Source organism: Oryx dammah, unplaced genomic scaffold, assembly GCF_014754425.2.
Source record: "Oryx dammah isolate SB20612 unplaced genomic scaffold, SCBI_Odam_1.1 HiC_scaffold_26, whole genome shotgun sequence".
NCBI classification, from domain to species: domain Eukaryota; kingdom Metazoa; phylum Chordata; class Mammalia; order Artiodactyla; family Bovidae; genus Oryx; species Oryx dammah.
The window spans coordinates 96,599,943-96,624,798 of record NW_024070210.1 but is presented as its reverse complement, the minus strand read 5'-3'; the positions used below and the strand labels follow the sequence as shown (position 1 = coordinate 96,624,798).

Here is a 24,856-nt window from a genome sequence, read left to right as displayed (position 1 = left end):
GGGACCATAGCTATTTTATTCCAAGGAAATGAGTATCATAAGTAATGTCTAAAAGTAATATATTTTAGCAAAAACTTCTTATAGAATAGCTTTGCTATATACCACAGTGTATAATTTCCTATCTGTGCTATGTGAAATATACTTAGGAAACAACAATTTATAATTAGGACATGCATTGTTAGTAAACAGAAATTACACATAATCTGTAACAAAACTACATCTGTTTAATATTAATATCTAACTTTTTAAAAAATTCCAGACTTTCACTCAGACTAGTGAAAAAAAAAATTCTGACTGAAAAGGAAATACAAATTACTTCCATTTTGCAGGTGACTAGAACTTAACCTTACCTCAGCCACAAGCTCCTAGAGAAGAGAACCATATCTCATAATTTTCAACAGTCTTTCTGTTCAAGTTTAGCAGAGTATTCTTAGCAGAACATTCAATAAATACTACTCAGCAACATGTTGGAATCTATAACTACTCATCAGTATATCACATATGCTGTTTCAAGTCTTTGGTGAAAAATGATTAATTTTATATTAGAATTCTGAAAGATCCAAAACTGCCTAACCATTTTTTAACAAGAATTCATTAACAGGCAAAGACTTTTTAAAATTATAAACAAATACTACAAACTTCAAGAATAATAAAATAGAAAGCTCACACTATGTCCAATGGTATCTGCTAATAGATCAAAGCTCTTTCTTTCTAAATAAAGCTTTGGTTTATTATTTCCCCAACGCTTACCTGGGTGAGATTACTCCAACGAATGAACCATATCATTAAATTATAAATGCTGACTCATAAAAGAAAGGTAAGCAGTGATCACACATAAAAGTACATGACTTTCTGGGAGTTTATTTGGGCTTGATCTAATTCAACTCAATGTTAGAATTTCTAACATTTATAAGTTAAATCAATATTTGGTATTTTAAACTTAATGGAGTTAACAACAGAGTTTATAAAACTTATGTGTATTTAACTGATCAGTAATTTATGAATTCTGAGAATTTATTTAATTGATCAAAATATATAAAGTTTTAAGAACCATAAAAATGACTGAAGTATAACCAAGAGTTCTAAGAAACCATTAAAGAAACACTAATGGAACATAAGCGGGAAAAATGGTTAAGAGGCCGGAATGAAACTTTTTGATGGCAAGGAGTTTTTCAGTGAAGAGACAAAAAGAATGGCTGAGAATGAAAACCAGAGTGAATGCTACAAAACTGATCAAACATAAACGTGGATACAAGTCGTCAAGCAGCAGCTGTCAGGGTGGACGTGCACAGCAGCATGGCGCACAACTGCGAATCCCCGCTCAACCTCAGAGCAGTCTCCCAAGGCACGATGCCTACCTTGGCCAGCACCTTGCTCAAACAGAAAGGGAGTGTCGCATTACAAGGAAAACGCAGACGAATAAAATACTGGGTTGGCCGAAAAGTTTGTTCGTGTTTTTCTGTAAGATGTTACGAAAAACCCGAACGAACTTTTCAGCCAACCCAATATGATAATGGTTTGTGAATGCACGAAGATTTCCGAGTCCAACACACGTGTTACGCTAGGTGCAGCTAGTCACACTAAAAATAAAATGCTAAAAACTCACTCACTGTCTTCTGTGGGAAGGACCTGCAGGGAGTAAATCCACTCTATTATATCATCCTTGTTCACCACATCTAAGGAGTCCAACATATCCAGCCCAGAGAGTGCGAAAAATGCAATAGTCAACCTAAAAAGAAAAAAATATAAAATTCCATCTTATCAAACCAATGAAGTCTTTCTGTTTCAGAAAAATAATAAACTCATTCTAACTTTACAATAATTTAAACAATAGCCCCAACTTGTGAAAACAGAAAAACCCAATTTAGCCTTATAATTTAGTAATATCAATCAAATCTTTGTTTTAATTTCTAATAAAGGGACGTTTAAGGCCTAAGAACTCATCTTACTCATCTGAAGTATACATGAATTTACTGAAGCCAGGTTATGAGCAACCTAAACGCTAAAAGTAGAATTGAGAAAGAATTCCATGCACCTAGTCAGTATATATAAGGCCAAAAGCATGGAAAATATATACAAATCTCAATTTTCACTGATTTGCCAAGAGCAATTTATCAGTTCAGTCGCTCAGTCATGTCTGACTCTTTGTGACCCCATGGACTGCAGCACGCCAGGCTTCCCTATCCATCACTCCAGAGCTTACTCAAACTCATGTCCATTGAGTCAGTGATGCCATCCAACCGTCTCATCCTCTGTCATCCCCTTCCTCTCCTGCCTTCAATCTTTCCCAGCATCAGGGTCTTTGCCAAGGAGTCAGTTTTTTGCATCAGGTGGCCAAAGTATTGGAGTTTCAGCCTCAGCATCAGTCCTTCCAATGAATATTCAAGACTGATTTCTTTTATGATTGACTGGTTTGATCTCCTTGAAATCCAAGGGACTCTCAAGTGTCTTCTCCAACACCACAGTTCAAAAGCATCAGTTCTTCAGTGCTCAGCTTTCTTTATAGCCCTGCTCTCACATCTATACACGACTACTGGAAAAACCATAGCTTTGACTGCTGCTGCTGCTGCTGCTGCTAAGTCATTTCAGTCGTGTCCGACTCTGTGATCCCATAGACGGCAGCCCACCAGGCTCCCCCGTCCCTGAGATTCTCCAGGCAAGAACACTGGAGTGGGTTGCCATTTCCTTCTCCAATGCACGAAAGTGAAAAGTCAAAGTGAAGTCGCTCAGTCGTGTCCGACTCTTAGCAACCCCATGGACTGCAGCCTATCAGGCTCCTCTGTCTACGGGATTTTCCAGACAAGAGTACTGGAGTGGGGTGCCACTGCCTTCTCCTAGATGGACCTTTGTTGGCAAAGTAATGTCTCTGCTTTTGAATATGCTGTCTAGGTTGGTCATAACTTTCCTTCCAAGGAGTAAGTATCGTTTAATTTCATGGCTGCAGTCACCATCTGCAGTTATGCTTATACCTGGTGCTTAATTTTTAAGGATGTTAGAATAAATCTATCATTATTCAAATTTGTTTATAAATAATGTGACTCCCTGGGAAAAAAGGGGGAACAAGGAACACTAAAAATACAAATGCATTTTAACTGCCATTTCCTAGAAATGAACAGTCTTTGATGAAACGCAACACTCTAAAGCAAAATCCTTCCCCTCCAAGACTGTGCACTAAGTCAGAAAGCTAAGCCTGTGTTCTTATATAAAAACTGGTCCCCGCAGTGGTTGCTTATTACATGAAGAGTTTGTTACATATATAGTTCCTTTCCTGTTGAGATGCATTCTATGGTGTTGTCTGATTGAACATGGTTATCTCAGTTCCACATTCTAATAATTCCTATGACTAATACTGACAAACTAGTACTTCAAATTATCTGGTCTAAAGTCTTCTCGCAGAACCATTAAATGCATTCTATAACCTTTTAAAAAGAGATCCCAAGAGAAAATTAAGACTTAATGCACTAAGGTAATCACTATATATAATTAACTTCTCTTCTCTGCATTTAGAATAGTATTACCAACTTTAGGAGAAATGGAAAAATAGTCACTCATTTTTTTAAAGGGTATAATTCTCTCTCTAATCCCTGGTTGAAAAGGCTGGCATCCATTAGATAACAGGAGGAGAAATCAGAGAGCAATTTAATTCCAACCAAAGCTTAAAGGCAAAAATTAAAACTAGTGAGATACTGGTATACTCAAGAAGACATCCTGGGAGATTTATGTTATCGAGAGATTGGCAAGTGGAAAGTGGAAGTCGCTCAGTTGTGTCTGACTCTTTGCGAACCCGTGGACTATACAGTCCATGGAATTCTTCAGGCCAGAATACTGAAGTGGGTAGTTTATCCCTTTTCCAGGGGATCTTCCCAACCCAGACTTGAACCCAGGTCTCCCTCAATGCAAGTGGGTTCTTTACCAGCTAAGCCACACGGGAAGCCCATTGAGAGATTATTATTATGTATTAGGCACTGACCTGGAGAAGGAAATGGCAACCCCTCTAGTGTTCTTCCTGGAGAATCCCAGGGACAGAGGAGCCTGGTGGGCTGCCGTCTATGGGGTCGCACAGAGTCGGACACAACTAAACCAACTTACCAGCAGCAGCAGGCACTGACCTAGAAAATTTCTCATTTACTATCTCAGTTTAATTCCAACAAGTCACTGAAATTCAGTTGAATTAGAGAGGTGATTTATCTGAGTAAGCTCAGGAATAAATGAAGGGGAGTGGCACCCCTTTATGTGGGAAGCAGTAGTTGAGAGCTCAGATCTGCAGTCAAACGAGCTAGCTTCAAATCCACGGTTGGCCAATTTCCATCCACCTGTAATCTGATTAAGTTACCTAACCCTTTCTAAGTCTTTTCTAAGTCAGCTTCCTTACCTGTAAATCATTATACTTCACACAGTTACTGTGCTTACCTGCTCACAAGCAAGCACTAAATAAACTGAAGCTATTACTATTGGTATTTCCTGATTTGAAGGGACAGCATTAACATTCACCGTCTTAACACTACAGGCCTTTACACCGGTTGGCAATCTCCACCATCCCCCCACCCCCAAACACTCTTTTCTAAAATAAAATGCTTTAGACATGGGGAAATTTCTACCTAACAGTACCCATGTTTGAAAGTCACTTCTCTTGATGGAAATTATGTTACATGAGATAAGGTCTGCCTTGTGCATGGTATGCAGTCAAATAATTTACAGAATTAACTAACAAATAACCCTCCTGGAGAGCTATCACTGGGTTCAGTTTTGCTGAAATCTATACAGTGAATGACTATAGTCAGGTAAAATAAGGCATCTATTAAAGCGTTACTATGTGCTCAGTCACTTCAGTCGTGTCCAACTCTGTGACCCCACGGACTAGACAGCCTTCCAGGCTCCTCTGTCCATGGGATTCTCCAGGCAAGAATACTGGAGCGGGTTGCCGCACTCTCCTCCAGGGGATCTTCCAGACCCAGGGACTGATCCTGCCTAGCCCACACTGCTGGCGGAATCATTACGCAAAATGAAGAGAGATACAAGTGAGAGACAACATGAAGACGCTGAGAAAACAATGATCTTCCCATTACTAAAATATGTCACAGAAAAACATAAACAAGGGGCTGTAAACATAAGTAGGTATTATTTTTTTAATTAAAAGCAAAAGTCATCCAGTCCATCTCTTTAGTTTTCTAGCTCAAGATAATAAAATCCAAAGAACTCAAGTAACTTACTTCAGATTTCAATGCTAGATAACCAAGGGAAAGTACTGAAGGGGCTGAGTCAAAGGGGTATTTCTCAAGCATGGCGCAATTAGAATCGGCTTAAAGATAAACAATACACCACCAGCAAAACCTGGAGGCCAAGACCTCACTACGCAGCAAAGAGATCAGAAATTCTAGATGGAAGGCAGGGTCTGGAACCTGGGGTTTGGGGGAGTGGGGATGGGAAGTAGTGAGCTTCTCAGATGATTCTAGTGGGCAGCAAGGCTTATAATGAAGCACAGTGATGGTCCACTGGGGCAATACTGCTCCCAAGTGGCCCTTCTGAAGACAGTTTTGGTTTTCACCATTAGAGAAGGGTGCTCCTTGCTATATGGCTGGTAAAAGTGAGGTATGCTGCTATGATGCACAAGACAGCACCAATCAAAAAGAAGTATCTGGACCAGAATGTCCAAAGTGCTGAGGTCTAGAAACTGCTCTTAAGTCTTACTGTTACCTGCATGCAACTGTTAACTGAAGAATCTTTTTAAAAATTATACTTGAACTATCGTATGGAAATCAGTCATCTGATGCTAAATTATTATAAAACCTTGTATGCTTATTAAAGGCTTCTTAAAGTCCAGCATTTTCAACCCATAGCACTTTAGACTAAGGTTTATAGGATTAACAGCACTATAGTGGAAAGACTGTTTATCAAATTTAGCATCCAGCAGTGGCTGGCAGAATAGAACCAAGAAGAAGCCTTTGGAGCAAACATCCAGCCTTCCTCTAAGATAAGATAATAAGAAAATATTCTTTTTTGGACCACACTAGAGTTCTCAAGTAGTCCTAAAACTCTGAGAGCAAGAAAATTAAATAATTCCTAAGGAATAAAAAGGAATTCTGGGCTGGAGGCCTCTGGGAGAAATAACGTGAGGTTTTATGGTGCCTGGGGTAGAGACTGTCAGGCAACCTGTCTTGGTGCAGGCATCTAGAGGGGTGACTGTGCCAGTACATGCTTCTAAGACGAGGCCAGCGAAGTGATTTTTACTTTATTACTCCTTCAGAGTGCATCTGTCTTTTTTCTTCCTTTCTTCTTTCCCCCAGAATTGAACTCTGAGTCTGTAGCCTGAAAAACCAAATTAAGCCATGTCTTGCTGCCCGTTCTCCTACTCTGAACATTACATATAAAAAGTTTATCTTACATGAATGAAGAAGTAACATCTCCACCCCACTCCCCCTGAGCCCAATCAAATTCCTTCACCAGCAGATCAATTTGCAGGTAAGACATAAACTAAATGATGCTTCCAAAAGGCCTCAAATTTTTAGACTTAAGAAGAACTGGTTTCAGGCTTAGAAAACAGCACAAAAGAAATAAGAATTAAAGAGAACCAAAAGAAAAAAGGAAAAACATTCTGTGCGGGGGGGGGGGGGGGGCGGGGGGCGCGAATCTAGCCATACTATAGTATGACTCTTGAATACAAACTTGAACTGCATGGGTCCACTTATAGGCTGATTTTTTTCCAGTAAATACGTACTACAGTGTACTACACACAATCTGAAGTTGTGAACCTATGATAAGGAGAGCCTGACCTCTGATATTCCACTGCACACCCTGGGCCCCGAGCCCCAAGTTGCTCAAGGATCAGCTGTGATATGATTTTCCTCTGCTACTATCTGAGTGTTGTACCATCAGGTCTGCTGCTGCTGCTGCTAAGCGCTTCAGTCGTGTCCGACTCTGTGCAACCCCACAGACGGAAGCCCACCAGGCTCCCCCGTCCCTGGGATTCTCCAGGCAAGAACACTGGAGTGGGTTGCCATTTCCTTCTCCAATGCATGAAAGTGAAAAGTCAAAGTGAAGTCACGTCCGACTCTGAGACCCCACTGACTGCAGCCCAGCAGGCTCCTCCGTCCATGGGACTTCCCAGGCGAGAGTACTGGAGTGGGTTGCCATTGCCTTCTCACCATCAGGTCAGAGCAAGTGAATGATCATTTGGGGTATACCAACACTGACTTATGGGAGTTAGGGATCAGGGCTTCCCTAATAACTCAGCTGGTAAAGAATCTGCCTGCAATGCAGGAGACCCTCGTTCTATTCCTGGGTCAGGAAGATCTGCTGGAGAAGGGATAGGCTACCCACTCCAGTATTCTTGGGCTTTCCTTGTGGCTCAGCTGGTAAAGAATCCACCTGCAATGTGGAAGATCTGGATTCGATCCCTGGTTGGGTAAGATCTCCTGGAGGAGGGAAAGGCTACCCACTCCAGTGTTCTGGCCTGGAGAATCTCATGGACTATATATAGCCCACAGGTTTGCAGAGCTGGACATGACTCAGCGACTTTCACTTTCTTTTCATGGGAGTTGACTAGATTCTCAAATTTTGGGTCACTTGCTCTGCTACTTTTTAGGACAAATGTCTTTACTGACAGCTACCACCATCTTCAGCAATAGACGGCATTCCTGCCTAGATCTAAGGTGGGGCTATGGCCAAACCAGGGCTTTCCTGGTGGCTCAGTGGTAAAGAATCTGCCTGCCAATGCAGGAGACTCAGGTCCGATCCCTGGGTCGGGGAAGATCCCTTGGGGAAGGAAATGGCAACCCATTCCAGTGTTCTTGCCTGGGAAACCCCATGGACAGAGGTGCCTGGCAGGCAGGAGTCCATGGGGTTGCAAAAGAGTCAGACACAAGTTAGTGAGGACGACGACCTGGCCAAAATCATGCTGCCAAAGAGTTCTAAAATTATAAACAAGTAGTTACATCAAGAAACAGAAGCACAGCTGCTGATAAAATTAACAGTGGAAATGGAGAGTCTGGTAGTATACATTAGAAAGAATCATCAGGTTAAAATACATAGTACATAGAAGCACCAATAAATAATTTGGAATGAATGGTGGAAAGATTCGTGATTTCCAGAACTTTAAGCCTATTCTTCATTCATAATATCTTGAAACAGCTGACTCAGCCTATAAATATTTTCAAGAACAGTCACACATTTTTGGAATTATTTAACATGCAAAATAAAATTTATCCTGCAAACTAATTTTTAATAAGAAACGTTTACTGAATATCTACTACAGACTAGAAGTGAAATTCGTGTCTGACTCTTTCTGACTCCATGGACTATATATACAGTCCATGAAATTCTCCAGGCCAGAAAACTGGAATGGATAGCCGTTCCCTTCTCCAGGGGGATATTCCTAACCTAGGGATCGAACACAGGTCTCCCGCATTGCAGGCAGATTCTTTACCACTACAGACTAGATGTCATGACAAAAATAAATAAGACAAACATCCTAAACTTAAGCAGGAGAAATTTGCAGGGAAAATTACTAAGCAGCTATATCCTCTGCCTCTTGTTCTGTAGTTGGCAGTTTCAACCCTAGAATTCTGGGATTCCTCCTTCCTTCTTCATCTTCTCCTTTCTATTCCTATTTCTGCTATCCCAGGACCTGGCTCCTGGATGACTGCAACAGCTTCAGTCACTACTGATGACTCTGGTTCTGGTCGTGTCCCACTTAATATAATGACCTATCTAAAGTCTAGTGATCACTCTGAAATGCTTATTTAACCAGGAAGACCCACTGCTTGGCAACTTCCCATCACTCACATGATATTTAGTTCCCAGTTTCTTGACATGGCAAAGTCCACGCCTACCCTTCCATACTAAATTCCGACCATATCTGCCTAACATTTTGAACCACTGTGAAGAGAACTGACTGACGACACTCTGCTCAACACTCGCGTATCCATCTTTATTGCCTTTATCGACCTTTTGCCTATTATCCACCCACTTACATGAAAACTCAACACATTGTTTAATATTTAGCTCCAGGGTTACCTTTTCCCAAGAAGCCTTAGACTAGGCTCTTCTCTGAGTCTCTCTTTGGGTGGAACTACACAGGTGCTTCCAGAATGCCCTGTGACAATCACAACCTTTGTGCAAACAAACTCACAGTGGGGCAGCAGGGGTCGGCAGCCTCAGCCTCACCTGGGAGCCTGTCGCAACCGCAGCATCTCAGACCCCGCCCAGACCTACACCCTGAGAATCTGCGTTTTGACAAGACGCCCAGGTGAGTCGCGTGCACATTAGAGTTGGGGTGCGCTGCTGTGATCATCCGTTTGTACTTTTGTTTCTCCTATTAGGCAAACTGTCTCGAATTTTAGTGGGCATGAGAGCCACCTGGGATGCTTACTATGCTGCTAGACTCCCAAGCCCATAAGAAAGTCCGATGCAGCAGATCTGGGGAGGGGCCTCAGGTATATGTATTTCTATAAGCACCCCGTTATCACTGACTGAGAGACACACTGTCAGACTGTGATAGACTTCAGATAAGGGAGGAAACCAAAGAACAGAGAAGTTGCTAGCTGGTAGGTGGCTAAGTGGTGACCTCAGAGGATACACAGGGGATATGGAGGACACCAGAATAGAAAGACTTTGTAAATGTCTTGGAAACAAAACAAATTGTCTAAACCCTTCTAGAAGAGCTGGATCATTAAAAATAACAGAATATGGTCAATATTTGCTTCTCAATTTAAAAAAGCCTACTCTAATGCCCACTGCCCAAACACAAATGGCAACAATGTCACATAACCAAAAAGCTCTCTAAACCATTCATGGAAAGAAACCTGCTCAATGATAAAGTTCACAATCCAAGGTCTATATTCACCTGAGTTAACTAGTAACTACCACTTTTCAGAAGATAAAAACCTTGAGTGAACCTTTTAATTTTCATAAAGCCACTATTAGAAAAATAAAATAAAAATAAAATTATTCTATTGGTCAGGCTAAAAGAGAGAGAGAAATGATTTTGCCAAAATGATGTGTCAGAAAATAAGAGTCTAAATGTCTAGTTCAACAGTAGCCTTCCTAGGGGTCAGCTGCTTCATATCTATCAGTAAAAAGAAATGAACACAGGAACACCTGAATCACTACTTTCCGGGGGTCCCCAACCGCTAGGATCTAATGCCTGATGATGTGAGTTGAAGCTGATATCATAATAGGAATAAACTGCACAATAAATGTAATGTGCTCAAATCCTGCACTGAAACCCTCCCCACTCCTCTCCGTCCATGGAAAATCACCTTCCATGAATCTGGTCCCCGATGCCAAATAGGTTGGGTACTGCTGCTTTACACCATATCCTCATACCCAGACACATGGCAGCCCCTCAATAAATGCTTGTGGAATTTAACTACAATATCAGCTAACAGTTATGACTTAGTTAACATGCTGTTTTATCTTAAGTAAAAATTTTGTGACTGGTCACCTTCTTTCACAAGCATCTTAAAGTCAATTATGAATCACATACACCACGAAAGGATTTAATGTTGAACTAAGGAAAGTAAAAAGTTTAAATCAAGAAATACTGAAAAACTTCTAAGAAATCACTAGAAAAACCAGTATGTGCAGAGTATCTTAAACGTCGTTATTAACTGAGCCATTAAAAAAATCCAAAGTGATTAGGTAACAAACATGAAGCATAAAAAGAATATAATTACTATTTCTTTACTAGCACAATATATTACATATCTGTTATCTAATATACAATGCCTGGTATAAATTCTAAGGTTATATGGTTATTAAATCAATTGTTAATTGTTCAATCAGAGAATTTTTGCTGCTTTACTTATGCTATGAGCAAGATTGGAGTTTACTGCCAACATACATTAGTCTATATGGTTTTGTCCTTGCTGAATTTTAAAGAGATCAAACACAGTGGCATTTTGAAAAAGCAACACAGACCTGTGGTAGCTACGAACAAAGTTCAACTGTTCAACAGTCAAAACAGAATGATATTTTTAATTCAAATGCCTTAAATTCACATAAAATTAATCATCATAAACCATAAATGTGATTTACCAGTATATTTCTAAACAACCCATACCATCACAATCAACTGACTGAGTTTTGGAAATGCTAATTTAATCCAGGTCAAGACATAGGCTCTACCAAACAATGCACATGGATGGAGAAAGGAATATAAATGATACTTCACTCCTTCTTTAGCAAAAATCTGCTCATCTTTCAGGGCTAATCTCAGAATGATTACTCAACAAAATTATGTACTTATTGTCTGCCTTTATGCCAGATTAGTCAAGGATCTAGTGCAATGCTGTCCAGCAGGACTTTGTGAGATGACGGAAATGTTGAAACACAAACAAAAGCCACAGGCCAGTGTGGTGACTGAGCACTTGAAGTGTGGTAGCTACTGCAAACAGAGGAAGTGATTTTAAAATTTTATTTAACTTTAATTCAAATTTAAATATCCAAATGTGGCTACCAAATTGGATGAAGCAGTCCAGGTGTTATAGAAGTAAACAAGAAAGACAAAAACTGTGCCTTCCTGACGTCTACAATCCTGTGTGAAAGATATTACACAAATCAATCAATATATAATTTCAGGTGGTGACTGGAAGTAGTCTCTTTTGGAAAGGGTGATTAGGGAAAGTCGAAGGAAATCTGGCTTAGGAACCTATTGAAAGCCCTATTGAAACTGTTTGCGCGTCTTGTTCAGCTGTGCTCCAGCACCTATATAATATTTCTTGACCGTGTATGCAGAAGTAATCTATAAAACTTCCCAAACTGACTCAGTCATGAAATGGTGAAACCGTTTAACCCCAAGCTCAGTTAAGAAAATACGGAAAGAGATCAGGGCAAAACCAATCTGCCGTCTCTTCCAAGCCAGTCCAAAGCATCTTTGGAATCTCACTTTGAAATACAGCAATGCAGAGCAAAGATCGCCTCCTCCTCTCGTTCTTCTCATCCCGACTTCTACTCTGAATGGCTAATTCAGTTTCTTAGCCTCTGCCAGATCACAGTCCTCAGACAACCCCAATTCACAATGCTACTGCAAATAAAACTTTAACAGGCTGCTCCAACACTTTACCTTTTACGCCAATCCTTAGACTTAGAATTCCTGCAAAGTTCTTATCTACGGAAACCTTAGAGGCTCTCTGCCGCTCCTATACATTGAATGCCTTACAGACATTCAATGAAGAGTTAATGACCTTACGGAGGCAAGGGAAACACTGGAGATTATTAGTTAAAATACGGTAACAAATGCTCTTTTTATACTCAGAGGTGAGGCCAAGTGACTCACAGGCTCGGGGAAGCAGCTCAGAGTTGATACGAAAATATGGTTGGTAAGTGAGAAAGGGCGGAACCTGAAGATTCCAAAAGCCCGCGACTTCCAGCTCGTCCCAGCCCTCTCGCCTTAGCTCGCGGGAGCAATGGAGACCGTACCACGGCCCGGGAGGCGAGGCAGTGCCCAGTGGGCGGCGGCGCAGCCCCCTGCGGGCGCCCACTAAGACATCAAGCTCCGCAGCGCCTTTCGGGGGGCCGGGCCCCGTGTCGGCCCCGCTGACTGTGAGCTACCAATTACCTGCTGGTCTCGAGAGAAGAGTAGCGCTCAGGCAAAACCTGAAGGCAGCGCTGGAAGAACCGCACGTGCCGGTCTCGCAGGAAATCCAGCCGCTCTCCCTCTCCGCTCCCCGCCGGCCGCTCATCCTCCGTGGCCGCCATACTGCTACGGAAACGACGTCCGCGGCGACCCGGAAGCAGTTGGCGCGCGGTTCGAAGGAAACCGAGAGGCGACACCTGGGGGGAGTGCGTGGGGGCGGGGGCGTCCGTGGGGAGGGGGCGTGCGTCCGTCCGCCCCCGCCCCGGTTGGCGATTGAAACTGCATGCTGTCGACCGAAGGCCTTACGCGGCAATTTCTCCTTCATATTTCCCCTTTGGTGGGGCACGATCTTCCCCTTTTGTACTCTAAGCCCAAACCTTTGGAAACACCTCTTAAACCGTGTAAAATTCCGCCGACAAATCCTTCCAGAACTTTTATCTTCGTTCGATTTTTGGGAAGAAGTGCAAGGTCAATAGCTTCAAGGTCGTTTTGAAAAAATTAGGGCCCTAAACAACATTAAGATGGTATATACGAAAACTGAAATAAGTCAGTATAGAGTTGCCAACAGATTCATTTTTGGAGGGCCACAGTTTTAAGCTGAATGGAGAAAATCTACAAAACTAATACAGAGATAACTAAATGCTCGTTAAATCATTATGAGCTACACAAGAGATGTTTCTAGTCTTCTAGAATACCAGGAATTGCATGTGCGTGCGCGCGGGCGCACACACACATCACTGTTAATTCCCATATGAGGGTTTGTATCAGACACACACACACACATCACTGTTGATTCGCATACAAGGGTTTGTATCGCACACATACCACTGCTGATTTGCATACGAGGGTTTGTATCATTTCCTTTTAGGAGACTAGAGATTTTACACTTTAAGTCAGTGTCATCCAGCATCAATAATGCATCAATTTGCAACAGCAAATAAACGCTAGGTGTTCTCCAAATATGCATATGCTAGAAAGTGAAATAGCATAAGCTTCTTTTTAATTTTCTTCAAAAAGAGGGATTTCAGTTGCTTCAGCCATACATTCTTCCCTTTAAAAAGTTTATGAAGTAGTCTTAGGGGAAAATATCCACGCAAGGATCCGGTCTGAACTCGGTTTTTACAGTCAGCTAATACAAGTTTGGGCATAATTTTGTTAGTCTTCTTAGAAAATGTATTTCTTAAAAAGCATACCATGTGGGCTGGAGTTTTCACCAACCCAAAGCACCCTGCATAATGTTAGGTACTGCTGCTGCTGCTGCTAAGTCGCGTCAGTCGTGTCCGATTCTGTGCGACCCCATAGACAGCAGCCCACCAGGCTCCCCCGTCCCTGGGATTCTCCAGGCAAGAACACTGGAGTGGGTTGCCATTTCCTTCTCCAATGCATGAAAGTGAAAACTGAAAGTGAAGTTGCTCAGTCGTGTCTGACTCTTAGCGACCTCATGGACTGCAACCCACCAGACTCCTCCGTCCATGGGATTTTCCAGGCAAGAGTCTGGAGTGGGGTGCCATTGCCTTCTCCGATGTTAGGTGAAGTGAAGTCGCTCAGTCGTGTCCGACTCTTTGTGACCCCATGGACTGTAGCCTACCAGGCTTCTCCATCCACGGGATTTTCCAGGCAAGAATACTGGAGTGGGTTACCATTTCCTTCTCCAGGGGATCTTCCCGACCCAGGGATCAAACCCAGGTCTCCCACATTGGAGGCAGGCACTTTAACCTCTGAGCCACCAGGGAAGCCCGATGTTAGGTACTAGTAACTAATTATTCCAGGTATTCCTACGTGTCTTTAACACATACTACATTAACAAACTGCCAGGTATGGGCAGAAGGCTGTCCTTGGTGCTTCTGTACAAACATGGAGGCCAAGAGTCACTGTCCATAGGTATGTCCAGTCTAGAGGAGTTTTCATTCCACGATTACAATGAAGATTTTTCTCACTTGCACAGATACACCACCAAATGGCTGAAGCTATTCAAAGCTCAGACAGAAAGACAACCTGGCTCTTAGTGGGAAGCCAAATATTTCATCTGATTCTCAGCTCAAGAACTACTAATATGATCCAAATGGAGAAAATATTTCTATGGTGGACTCACTGAGAGAGAATATACTTCCTAGGTAAGTAATCATCCACCTTCTCATGGGTGATTCTGACCATACAAGAATTCTAACATACATGTGACAGAATCTAACCCTTCACACAGAATGTCACTGCACATTATTAGCTAAAAAATGTAGACCACAAGTCTTCAAAGTATAGGAATGACAGAGTATCTATAAAACCGAATATTATTTAGCTATTAAATGATGTTTGAATTATATAGAAACATAGAAAAATTGTACATGATGTAATGCTAAGTGATAATAGTATAGTATCTAAAATGTACTCTAAGAATAGCTACTTAAAATATGTAGGTATATTTTCAGAAGAAGTTACCTTTAGAGTAGTAGAATTGTGGGTGCTTTATAACATTTTTCCTTTAGTGTTTTTTCCCTCAATTTCTTAATCCAGTATAAGAAATGTTTATTTGACATCTTTTCCATGAGCCTGTAACTGTAAACATTATGTTTCCTCTACATCCTTTATACAAAGGATCCATATGATAAATTCCTTATCTACTTCAGATACAACTACAAGGACAGTTTCTTCAAAATACTATACTTTCTTTTATAAAAAAAAAAAAAATTAAGTAAAAACTGTAAGAATCATCTCACCCAATACAATAGGCTTACCTTAAATGCAGGAAACAGAAAGCTGTATTTGTGTACAACAAAAAAGCAACACGTTAGAAAGCAATGCATAAGAAACCTTTACTTTGCTCTATCTTGTTGTTATTCAATTCTGTTTTTAAATTCTCTTGTCCTGTTATTTGTATTTTATTTCTAAGCTACCTCAAATCATTTAAAAAAGTTAAGGAGAACAAGTGCAACAAATAAAATGGGCATTCCTGAGTAACTGTGTTTTATATTAATTCTCTCTTTTTGAACCAAGAATTGTATAAATAGAATTCAGTTTCCAAAATTTGGAAGCCATCTACTTTGAGTATTAACTGTGAAATAAGAAAAGGTTTTAAACACTACTCCTAGTAAATTTGTATCTAAATCATTTGACCTAAATGATCAAATTATAATTAACATACTCTGAGATGAAAGTTATAAGAAATTTCTTATATTTATCATGTATGTGATGCCCTTCCTGTATGGTGGAAACTACTTCAAGTTAGGAACTAAGATTAAAAAAAATTTTTTTCATAAAATTGTGTCGAATGAAGCTAAATTGTGTTTTCATTTATAAAAGTTTGGAAATTTTAAAACTGACTCTTTTGACCAAATGTTATTAGTCTACCAGTTTAAAAATTTTAAATACCACTAAGAAATATCATAGTCCTTTAAAGTCAGCTTACTTCCGATGCTGTTAAAAACAAAACTTTGGTATCTTGAGGCAAACAAAGCACCAAAGAAAACTGCATCAGCCGAGAAGATGAGAAAGGACGCAGGTTTATAAACGTGTGGGCCCAGGAAGGCTGAACGGAGACGTGAAACAGCTGAAGGAGACCAGTAAGACTGTTTATCAACAATGCAAATAACAGAATATATAGGAGGTGAGAAGTGTATTTTTAAAATAAATATTTTCCTTATAAAACAAAGCATGCTTCAAACAAATACAAAATATTTGTTACACAAAAATGTAGTAACTGACAAATTACCAATTTGTTAAACTTAGAAAAAGTTCTAACTTATTTCATAACTCAAAAGAAAAAACTTAAAATTTTTGTTACTCATGTTAATTTAGTTCCAAGTTATAAATGGTACAAAATCTTGGTTTAAAAATGTCACTCTATGATTGTCTCAATTTATTTTGCCATGCCATGACAAAAAAAAAAAAATCTTTCAAATGTTTTAAGTATTTAAATAAAATACTGTTTCTAACATAAACTTATTCAAAGAACTTTTACATCAGTAAGCCAACATATATTAATTACCCTCTTAGTATAAACAAGAAATACTAATGACAATGCATTGTAGAACTTAATACCTGCCAATTCACATGCAACACAATAATCAATCTGAAGAGGCTAATAAAATTTTAAGGACATGGTCATTCTCTCCTCCTATAACTCCGTATGCTAACATTCTCATCAACTGAATGCCAATTTCATGATCCCATATTTTCTAAACTCCTTGTCTCCAGGTTGGAATAGCCCTAAGGAGAAGAAAAGAGAGTATAAATATATAGGGTATTTTTTTAAAGTCTTGATTAAATGTTAACTTTTAAAAAAGTATATAGATTTGTTTTATCTATATACTTTTTAAAAAGTTTATAGTAAACTTTATTATAAAATATATATAAATTACATAAAATATATACAGTTCATATACAGTTTACTAGGTTATTGTAGAGTGAACACCCATTCGAACTCCTTCTTTACCTATGTGGGATATGTAGAAGTGGCCCAGAGCCTGTTGGTCCTATCTTTTTGGTCCGTTCTTCCCAACCTTTGGTAGGTTTGTAAAGTCTAGAGGGATCTCTACTAACATTGTTTTCAACCTGTAATCAGAAGGAAAATGAGTGCCAGTTAATTTATATGAACTATTCAGTTTGTACTTGTAAGATCCTTAGTAACAGAAAGTAGGTTTAAGAAAAATACTTGATATTCCCTAGACAGATATAACCCTGTTAATAACCTCTTCAGTAATCTTCTAATTGTGCACATACAGCTAAAATAAAATTTGGATTACATCAATTTACTAATAAAATGTTAATTTATTTTTTCTAGTTACTTTATTTTACTTCCGCTGTTATTTTTTTGTATTTCTCTCATGAGGGAAGTCAGAGAAGGCAATGGCACCCTACTCCAGTACTCTTGCCTGGAAAATCCCATGGACAGAGGAGCATGGTGGGCTCCAAGTCAGACACGACTAAGCAACTTCACTTTTCACTTTCATGCATTGGAGAAGGAAATGGCAACCCACTCCAGTGTTCTTGCCTGGAGAATCCCAAGGACAGGGGAGCCTGGTGGGCTGCTGTCTATGGGGTTGCTCAGAGTCAGACACGACTGATGCAACTTAGCAGCAGCAGCAGCAGCATGAGGGAAATATAACTCAGCAAACTATGACGGACAATAAATTTAAGATAAATAACCACCAGTAAGTAGTCCTTTGTTTCATCTGTGAGAGTCACTAGTATCTTTATCACCAATGAAATTAAACAATGCTCATCGTTGCTATAGATCTAAAATACAGGCTCATATAGGAAGAATGGGGGCTTCTTCTCTGGTGACAATAAAGTAGCCACCTGCGATGCATAAGACCTGGGTTCGATCTCTGGGTTGGGAAGATCCCCTGGAGAAGGGAAAGGCTACCTACTCCAGTATTCTGGCCTGGAGAATTCCATGAACAAAGGAGCCTTGTGGGCCACAGCCCATGGGGTCGCAAAGAGTTATACATAAATGAGCAATTAACACTTTCACTTTTTTTCACATAGGAAGAATGAAGAAAAGAACAAAGAGCAGGAAGAGAGAAGGAATTCAGGGTAAAAGAAAACGAGGTGCTTATAATGTGAAATGGTAGAATTAAAACAGTTGCTTTGTAATTGGTAAATAAGTAAGTATGAAATAAAGGAGATGGAGATAAAAGAGAACTGGATTTTATGTTTGTATCCTTACAAATAAAAGAATTATAACAATGAAAATAAATTAATCTCAGTGTAGAGTACCTTTTCTTTTAATTTTGCCAGTTTTCTTTGTTTTTCTGCCTTCTCATCTTCCTTTAATTGTCTATTCAGAATTTTCAATTCAAGTTTATGTAAATCCTAAAAGACATATACCAACAAAAAAGATAACATTAAGAAGTAAAATTAACTAGAATTTGTTTCAAAGTTTAGTTGCTTGCATGTAAAATTAAATTACCTTATACAGCAATATACCTTTAATATCAACTTTTTCCAAAAAGAGAAAACCTAAGGGCTTTATTTTCTCTGAATATCAATGTAACACATGCACATCCTTTCTGAATCACCTTCTTTCAACTGTTTGTTTTATTTTATGGGTCAATCTAAAACTTCTTTCTTTTACTGGGTAAAATTTTCAGTTATCAATACAGAGATGTCTGGTTTTAGATCTCCTGCATTATACTTTCTGTATAATACAAGGTTTTCTTTTTTTCTAAGTCTTTTATTATGTGACTTGCTTGCGTTTTTGGGGAATGGATCTTTGGTTGTTTAGGGAGATTTTTATATATGAGCCAAAAGAAATACCATTAGTAATGTGTTATGCCTATTATTTATTATTATTTTTCTTTGTACTTCCCTTATGTTTTGCTTTATGAATGTTGCCCATATTTGCATGTATATTTTGATGCAATTCCTAAGTTATCTCTCATTTGTACTCTTTTTCATTTTAAAGTACCCTTCCTTGTCTTTAATATATTTGGACTGAATTCTGCCCTATCTGATGAGACTGCAACTTCTTTCTTTGATTAGGAGTTTTCTTGTATACATTTGTTTAAAATCACTATAATCCTACCTCTCAGCAATAACCTTGATTCCTTTAAGTATATACTGAGTATAATGTGCTAGACCCTCAGGGTAAAGCATGAACAAAAAGGACAAAACCTCTGCCTTCATGGAGCTTACACTATGGTAGGAAGCTGGACATTGACCAAGTAAGCAAATCGCCTACGGGGAAAACCCAGCCAGTCTGGCAGAGCAGACAAGACCTTTGTGGCCTGGACTGTGGCTGCCTTTCCAGTCTCGCCTCCTGCTGGCTTCTGTCTCCCCTTGATACTGGCTTCCGTCTCCCCCTAAGAATACTGGAGTGTTTAGTTTCCCCCATAAACTACTGTTACGCTCCTCCAAGCTGCCCATTCATGCTGTTCCCTCTGCTAGGAAGGAGCTCCCCTTTCCTTCCCTTTCTTCTCTTTCAAGACTCAAGTGTTGCCTTCTGTCTCACACAGCTGTGGTGAGCCTCCCTCCGTGCACTCCACCTCCCCAAACTGTCTGTCGGTACCTCAAGCGCCACACTGTTTACCATATCACAGCGAAGTCCCCTATTTGCACACCAGTCATTCCCACTAGACTATAACCTACTAGAAAGCAGGGAGCACAGCCTACTTATTTTGGAGTACTAATGCTAGGTCCAGGCCAGATACCTAAGAAGCATTCAATTAATTTTTGCTGAATTGAGCCTGGAAGTCATACGTCCATGTGTATCACTGAAAAATTATTCAGGAAATGTATTTACTCACTCTTTCTTGAAACCTGGAAATTTCATCAGCAGCAGTTTTCCTTTTTTCTGCCTTTTCTGTCTTTTCCCGTACCTCCTTTTCAAGTCTCAAAAATTCCTCCTGTTCTTTCTTCTGTTGGGTGTAAGTCTCCAGCAGCAATTTTAGTTTACACTGGCGCTGACGCTCTCTCTGCTGCTTTTTCTCTTTCTCTTCCTCCTCTTTTAACTGGGAAGCATTTTTCATTGACATTTCTATACTTCTCTGTTTTTTCCAAGCTTCAATGGCCAATTTTTGCTTCTTTCTTTGTTCTTCTTTTTGTTTTTGATTATCTTCCTGTTTACTATGAGAAAGTACTTGTATGCTACCTTTTTCCTTTAATTTGAAAATTTCCTCCTTTTTTTGCTGCTTTTTGGTTTTCCAATGCTGAATAGACTATGCGGTTAAAAAACAACAATAGCAAGAAAAAAATTTTTTTAATAACCAAAAACATTTTATTTTTTATTTTATTTTTATTTGGCTGCACCGTGAAGCATGTGGCATCTTAGTTCCCCAACCAGTGACCAAACCTGGGCCTCAACAGTGAAAGCACCAAGTCTTCACCACTGGATTGCCAGGGAATTCCCACCAAAAGCATTTTAAGATACAACCTCAAATCCGTATCTCTTTCTACATAGTGACTGCAGTATGCTTGTTGCTTAGGTTTGAAAAGTGGTTTTTTAAACCAATGCAATTTTTTTCTACTTCTCTTTGTAAAAAATTTAATGTATCTTTTAAAACACTAAATAATGGCCTTTCCATTGGCCTTTCTCTTCCTCTTTGAATCACCAGGTACACAAGGACTGCACCTCATGAAGTCTCCTCCTCCCCTTTACCTCCTTCCTTGATGTTCAGAGGGAAACAGTCCTTTCCTCTGATCATTTCACTTCTGTTTCCAAATTCTCTTTCTAGGCTTATAATCCCTTCTGAGTGACCCATCTCTGGTCAAATTCAGAAAAGGAGTTAAAAGTGAGGTAGGTGAGGATATGTGGTCTGAAGCCAGGTATCTGGGACCAAATCCTGGCTTTGCCATTTACTGGATGTAACCTTGGATGAGTCGTTACATGTCTCTGTCCTCATTTTGCTCATCTGTAAGTGGCAGGCAGCATTTCTCAAACAGGGTTGTTCTGAAGTTTAAATGAGTCAGTGCCTGGCACATAGTGCTTCAAAAGTGTAAAAAAAAAAGGAGGGGGGAATAGCTTCATATCTTTATATGTGGGTATGTAAAGATTATTTAAAATTCTAGCGGCCTTTTCTATGCCATAAAGGAAACGGAATTACTTTTCCTGAAATTCCTCATGATATATCATCCACTTTCATGAAATACATGCTTATGCTGCGTGTACTATACGCAAGACAATGTGAATAGGAACCACAGGTGATTAAACAATACCAACTGCCATCTAGGCCAGTGCCACTCAAAGTCCCAGTCCACAACAATATCAGGAATTCATGCCGGAAGGCAAATCAATGTACTGCTTCTTTCAACGAGGGAGTTTTCTATGAAAAAACAGTCACTTGAACTAAATAGCATGCTTGCTGCTGCTGCTGCTAAGTCGCGTCAGTCGTGTTCGATTCTGTGCGACCCCATAGACAGCAGCCCACCAGGCTCCCCCGTCCCTGGGATTCTCCAGGCAAGAATACTGGAGTGGGTTGCCATTTCCTTCTCCAATGCATGAAAGTGAAGAGTGAAAGTGAAGTCACTCAGTCGTGTCCAACTCTTCTCGACCCCATGGATTGCAGCCCACCAGGCTCCTGCGTCCATGGGATTTTCTAGGCAAGAGTACTAGAGTGGGGTGCCACTGCCTTCTCCAAAATAGCATGCTTACTGGGTAGCTGATTCTTGTATAATCATAATAACTCATTGAAGACCAGAAATAGTTTGCAAACTAACATCCAGTCCATGGACCAAGTTTGACCAGCACTGCTCTAGGTGAGATAAGACATGCGCATGAATACTAGAACATATTTTAGAACATGCCATCGCATATCACACAAGACATATAAACAAGTGCTAGTGAAATTCTGAGGGGTGAGTAGGCAAAAGGAAGCAGCATATGGTCTGGGCAGATGTAGGTGAGTTAGCAGTGGAGGGTGGAAGAAAGAAGGAGGTTCCAGAAAGTGAGAACAAGATCAGCAAGAGGACATGGACCAGAAAGATCATGGAGCGTCTGAAAAGAAGTATGTTCATTTAGGCAAAACATAGGATATGTTAAAGGAAGTGGGAGATAAGAATGGTAAATTTTCTACTCAACCTTCTCAACTCAACAGATTTAAAATGCATTTCTGGACTTGGCTGGCCACCCAGTGGTGAAGACTCCATGCTTTCACCGCAGGGGGCATGGGTTTGATCCCTGCTCAGGGAATTTAATATCCTGCATGCCGCAGGGTACGGCCAAAAAAACCCCAAAATACAAAACTGCATTCCTGATGCTATACTCCCAAACTTCCCACTTCTCCTCGAATATGTCCTGCTTTAGTAAATGACATCTCCTCTTTCACACTCTTTCCTATATCACCCCGACATTCAATCAGTCATCAGTCATCAGGAAACAGAGTGGCTGGGAACAAGAAGAGAAAGCCAGAATCTAGGTGGTTTACCTTTATTACAAGAAGCACAGTTAAGCAACACTGTTCCTTTACCCTAGACAGGTGGTTCTGAAACTTGAGCTTGTTAACAGAATAACCTAGAGGCTTTATTTAAACTCAGATTTTGGGGCCCCACTCCCTGAGTTCAGACTAGGTCTGGGGTTGGACCCTGCTAAATTCTAACAAGTTCCCAGGTGATGTTGACTTTGCTAGTCCTCAGACCACTTTGCTGGCCCCTGGAAAAAAATCCCAAATAATTCTTGTGTGTGAAGTCACTCAGTAGTGTCCATCTCTTTGTGACCCCATGGACTGTAGCCTACCAGGTTCCTCCATCCATGGGATTTTCCAGACAAGAATACTGGACTGGGTAGCCACTTCCTTCCCGACCCAGGGACTGAACCCGGGTCTCACATTGCAGGCAGACACTTTACCGTCTGAGCCGCCAGGGAAGTCCAAATAATTATTAGATTGTTATTTTTTTTTTAATGACTTATGATTCAAAATGTGTTCTTAAAGTCTTAAGTGTCGACCTTATGAACATTCAACTTATTTTGGAGAGAAATAATAGCAACAACAAACCACCAGCTATTTCCTCTAATACTTTACATGTAGAATCAAGTATTTCTTTAATGCTCCTTTTTGGCTATGTTGTCTGCTGAACCGTCATACCTTTCTTGTCAAACCAAATTGAATTAAAATTTATTGCGCTCAAGTCTACAAAAAAAAAAAAACAACTTAGGACTATCTAAGCCTATGGTTCTTGACCAGGGGCAATTTCTACCCTCCAGAGGACATCTGGTAATGTCTGGAGATATTTTGATCACCGTATTTAAGGTGGTGCTGCCGGCATCTCCTGGGTGGAGGTCAAGGATGCTGCTAACCACCGTACAGTGCACAGGACAGCTCTCACAGTACAGAACTATCCAGTCCAGACAGTCACCAATGCCAGTGTCGAGGAACCCTAATCTAAACCAGAGCCACAGTAGTATGTTTGTGAAAATGGGACCTTTTAGGTATTTGCTACAATTAAGAGTTACTCTGTACTCTGGGGTTGCCAAAACTTTGAGTCTTTTAAAATAAGTGGTGCAACTAAAGTTCCAAAACTATTTAGAAACTTTTGAGTCAAAGAATTTTTTTTCCCTACTGCCCTCTTTATTTTCTGTTGAAAATAATGTGGACTTCACCAGTATGATGACTTTTATCAAAAGCCTGGTTAAATCTGAATTTCCCATTTCCAGTTGACAGAGAATGCTGACCGCTGTCAGATGTTTTCTGACTCACTGTATTATTTCTTAGAGTAGATTATGCTGGATGTTGAGTATGTCAACTATTAAGTGAAGTGAAGTCACTCAGTCGTGTCCGACTCTTTGTGATCCCGTGGACTGTAGCCCACCAGGCTCCTCCCTCCATGGGATTCTCCAGGCAAGAGTACTGGAGTGGGGTGCCATTTCCTTCTCCAGGGGATCTTCCCAATCCAGGGATCGAACCCAGGTCTCCCACATTCCAGGCAGGCGCTTTAACCTCTGGCCACCAGGGAAGTCCCAACTATGTCAACTATAGTTCCACTAAAATGACTTAACTTCTCAATGCCTCAGTTTCACCTGCTATGAGACAGGGGAAAACCGTTAACATATCTCATAGGGTTGCACTGAAGTTAATAATATATGTTGAAGAGTGTAGCACAGTCCTAGAACACAGAAATATACAGTAAATAATAGCTATTATAATTCTTATTACCTCTTTTTTTCTTTCCTCTAGGGCCAGAAATTTTTGATACCATTTCTCATGCTGTTGAACTTCATCCTGCGTTCTTCCGGGAAGGTGCTCCAGAACTTCTCCCATGAACGCTGGCTTCCCTTTATGCTTGGTTCTCATCTTCACAAAGTTCTGGTGATCATAATCATCCCAGCCCCCTTGGCGCCCTCCTGTCTGCTGAAGGAACGTTTCAAACTCTACCACTTCTTCTGGAAGAGCACTTGGTGTGACTTTGTCCACAGGAAGTTTGCTCGATGCTGCTCTGAAAGCCTTCTCTGTTTCTGAATTACCCAAAGCCCATGTGTCAATTTTTCTTGATATGGCACTCAACTCATTATTAGTTGTTTTCTCTTCTTTAATAAGCTCTTCATATCTAAAATTTTAAAAATAAAAGTTTGAAAAATAAGATACAAACCAATCCATGTTAGCCCTTTGTTTTCCTTCAAATTTTATTATTCCCAGCTCTTTTGGTATCTTCTCCACTTCACATTATTAACATTTATAAATCTAAGCCTTCAAAGAGTTTCCTCAGAGGAAAAAACAATCTTTCAAACTCTTATTTTAGAGTTTATAGACTTCAAATATAAATAAAAATTCACTTTAAACATGAAAAGCAGTCTAAAACCTAGTGCAAAAGAGAGGTATTATATTGCTTTTGTGTAAGACTAGTATTAAATTTGTA

The 24,856-nt window shown here is 40.1% G+C and overlaps 2 protein-coding genes and 1 long non-coding RNA gene across 3 annotated transcripts in view; 1 reads left to right on the top strand and 2 right to left on the bottom strand.

Annotated features, from left to right (window-relative positions):
• Positions 1–12,716, bottom strand: part of LOC120852640 (geranylgeranyl transferase type-1 subunit beta) — a 53,098-nt gene extending 40,382 nt beyond the window's left edge. The window contains exons 1-2 of the mRNA XM_040225977.1: positions 12,557–12,716; positions 1,611–1,729 (exon numbers count right to left, since the gene is read on the bottom strand). Coding sequence (XP_040081911.1) covers positions 1,611–1,729; positions 12,557–12,696 — 259 coding nt within the window. The 5' untranslated portion in view covers positions 12,697–12,716. The remainder of the gene's footprint in view (positions 1–1,610; positions 1,730–12,556) is intronic.
• Positions 12,717–15,217: 2,501 nt separating this feature from the next.
• The window catches only part of LOC120852638 (coiled-coil domain-containing protein 112), a 31,865-nt gene continuing 22,226 nt past the window's right edge, over positions 15,218–24,856 (bottom strand). The window contains exons 6-10 of the mRNA XM_040225976.1: positions 24,157–24,547; positions 19,816–20,226; positions 18,287–18,382; positions 17,001–17,119; positions 15,218–16,774 (exon numbers count right to left, since the gene is read on the bottom strand). Coding sequence (XP_040081910.1) covers positions 16,744–16,774; positions 17,001–17,119; positions 18,287–18,382; positions 19,816–20,226; positions 24,157–24,547 — 1,048 coding nt within the window. The 3' untranslated portion in view covers positions 15,218–16,743. The remainder of the gene's footprint in view (positions 16,775–17,000; positions 17,120–18,286; positions 18,383–19,815; positions 20,227–24,156; positions 24,548–24,856) is intronic.
• LOC120852639 lies at positions 17,588–24,263 on the top strand. The gene is made up of 4 exons (XR_005718602.1): positions 17,588–17,718; positions 18,056–18,174; positions 20,743–20,804; positions 24,178–24,263. It is a non-coding gene; the product is annotated as an uncharacterized LOC120852639 (long non-coding RNA).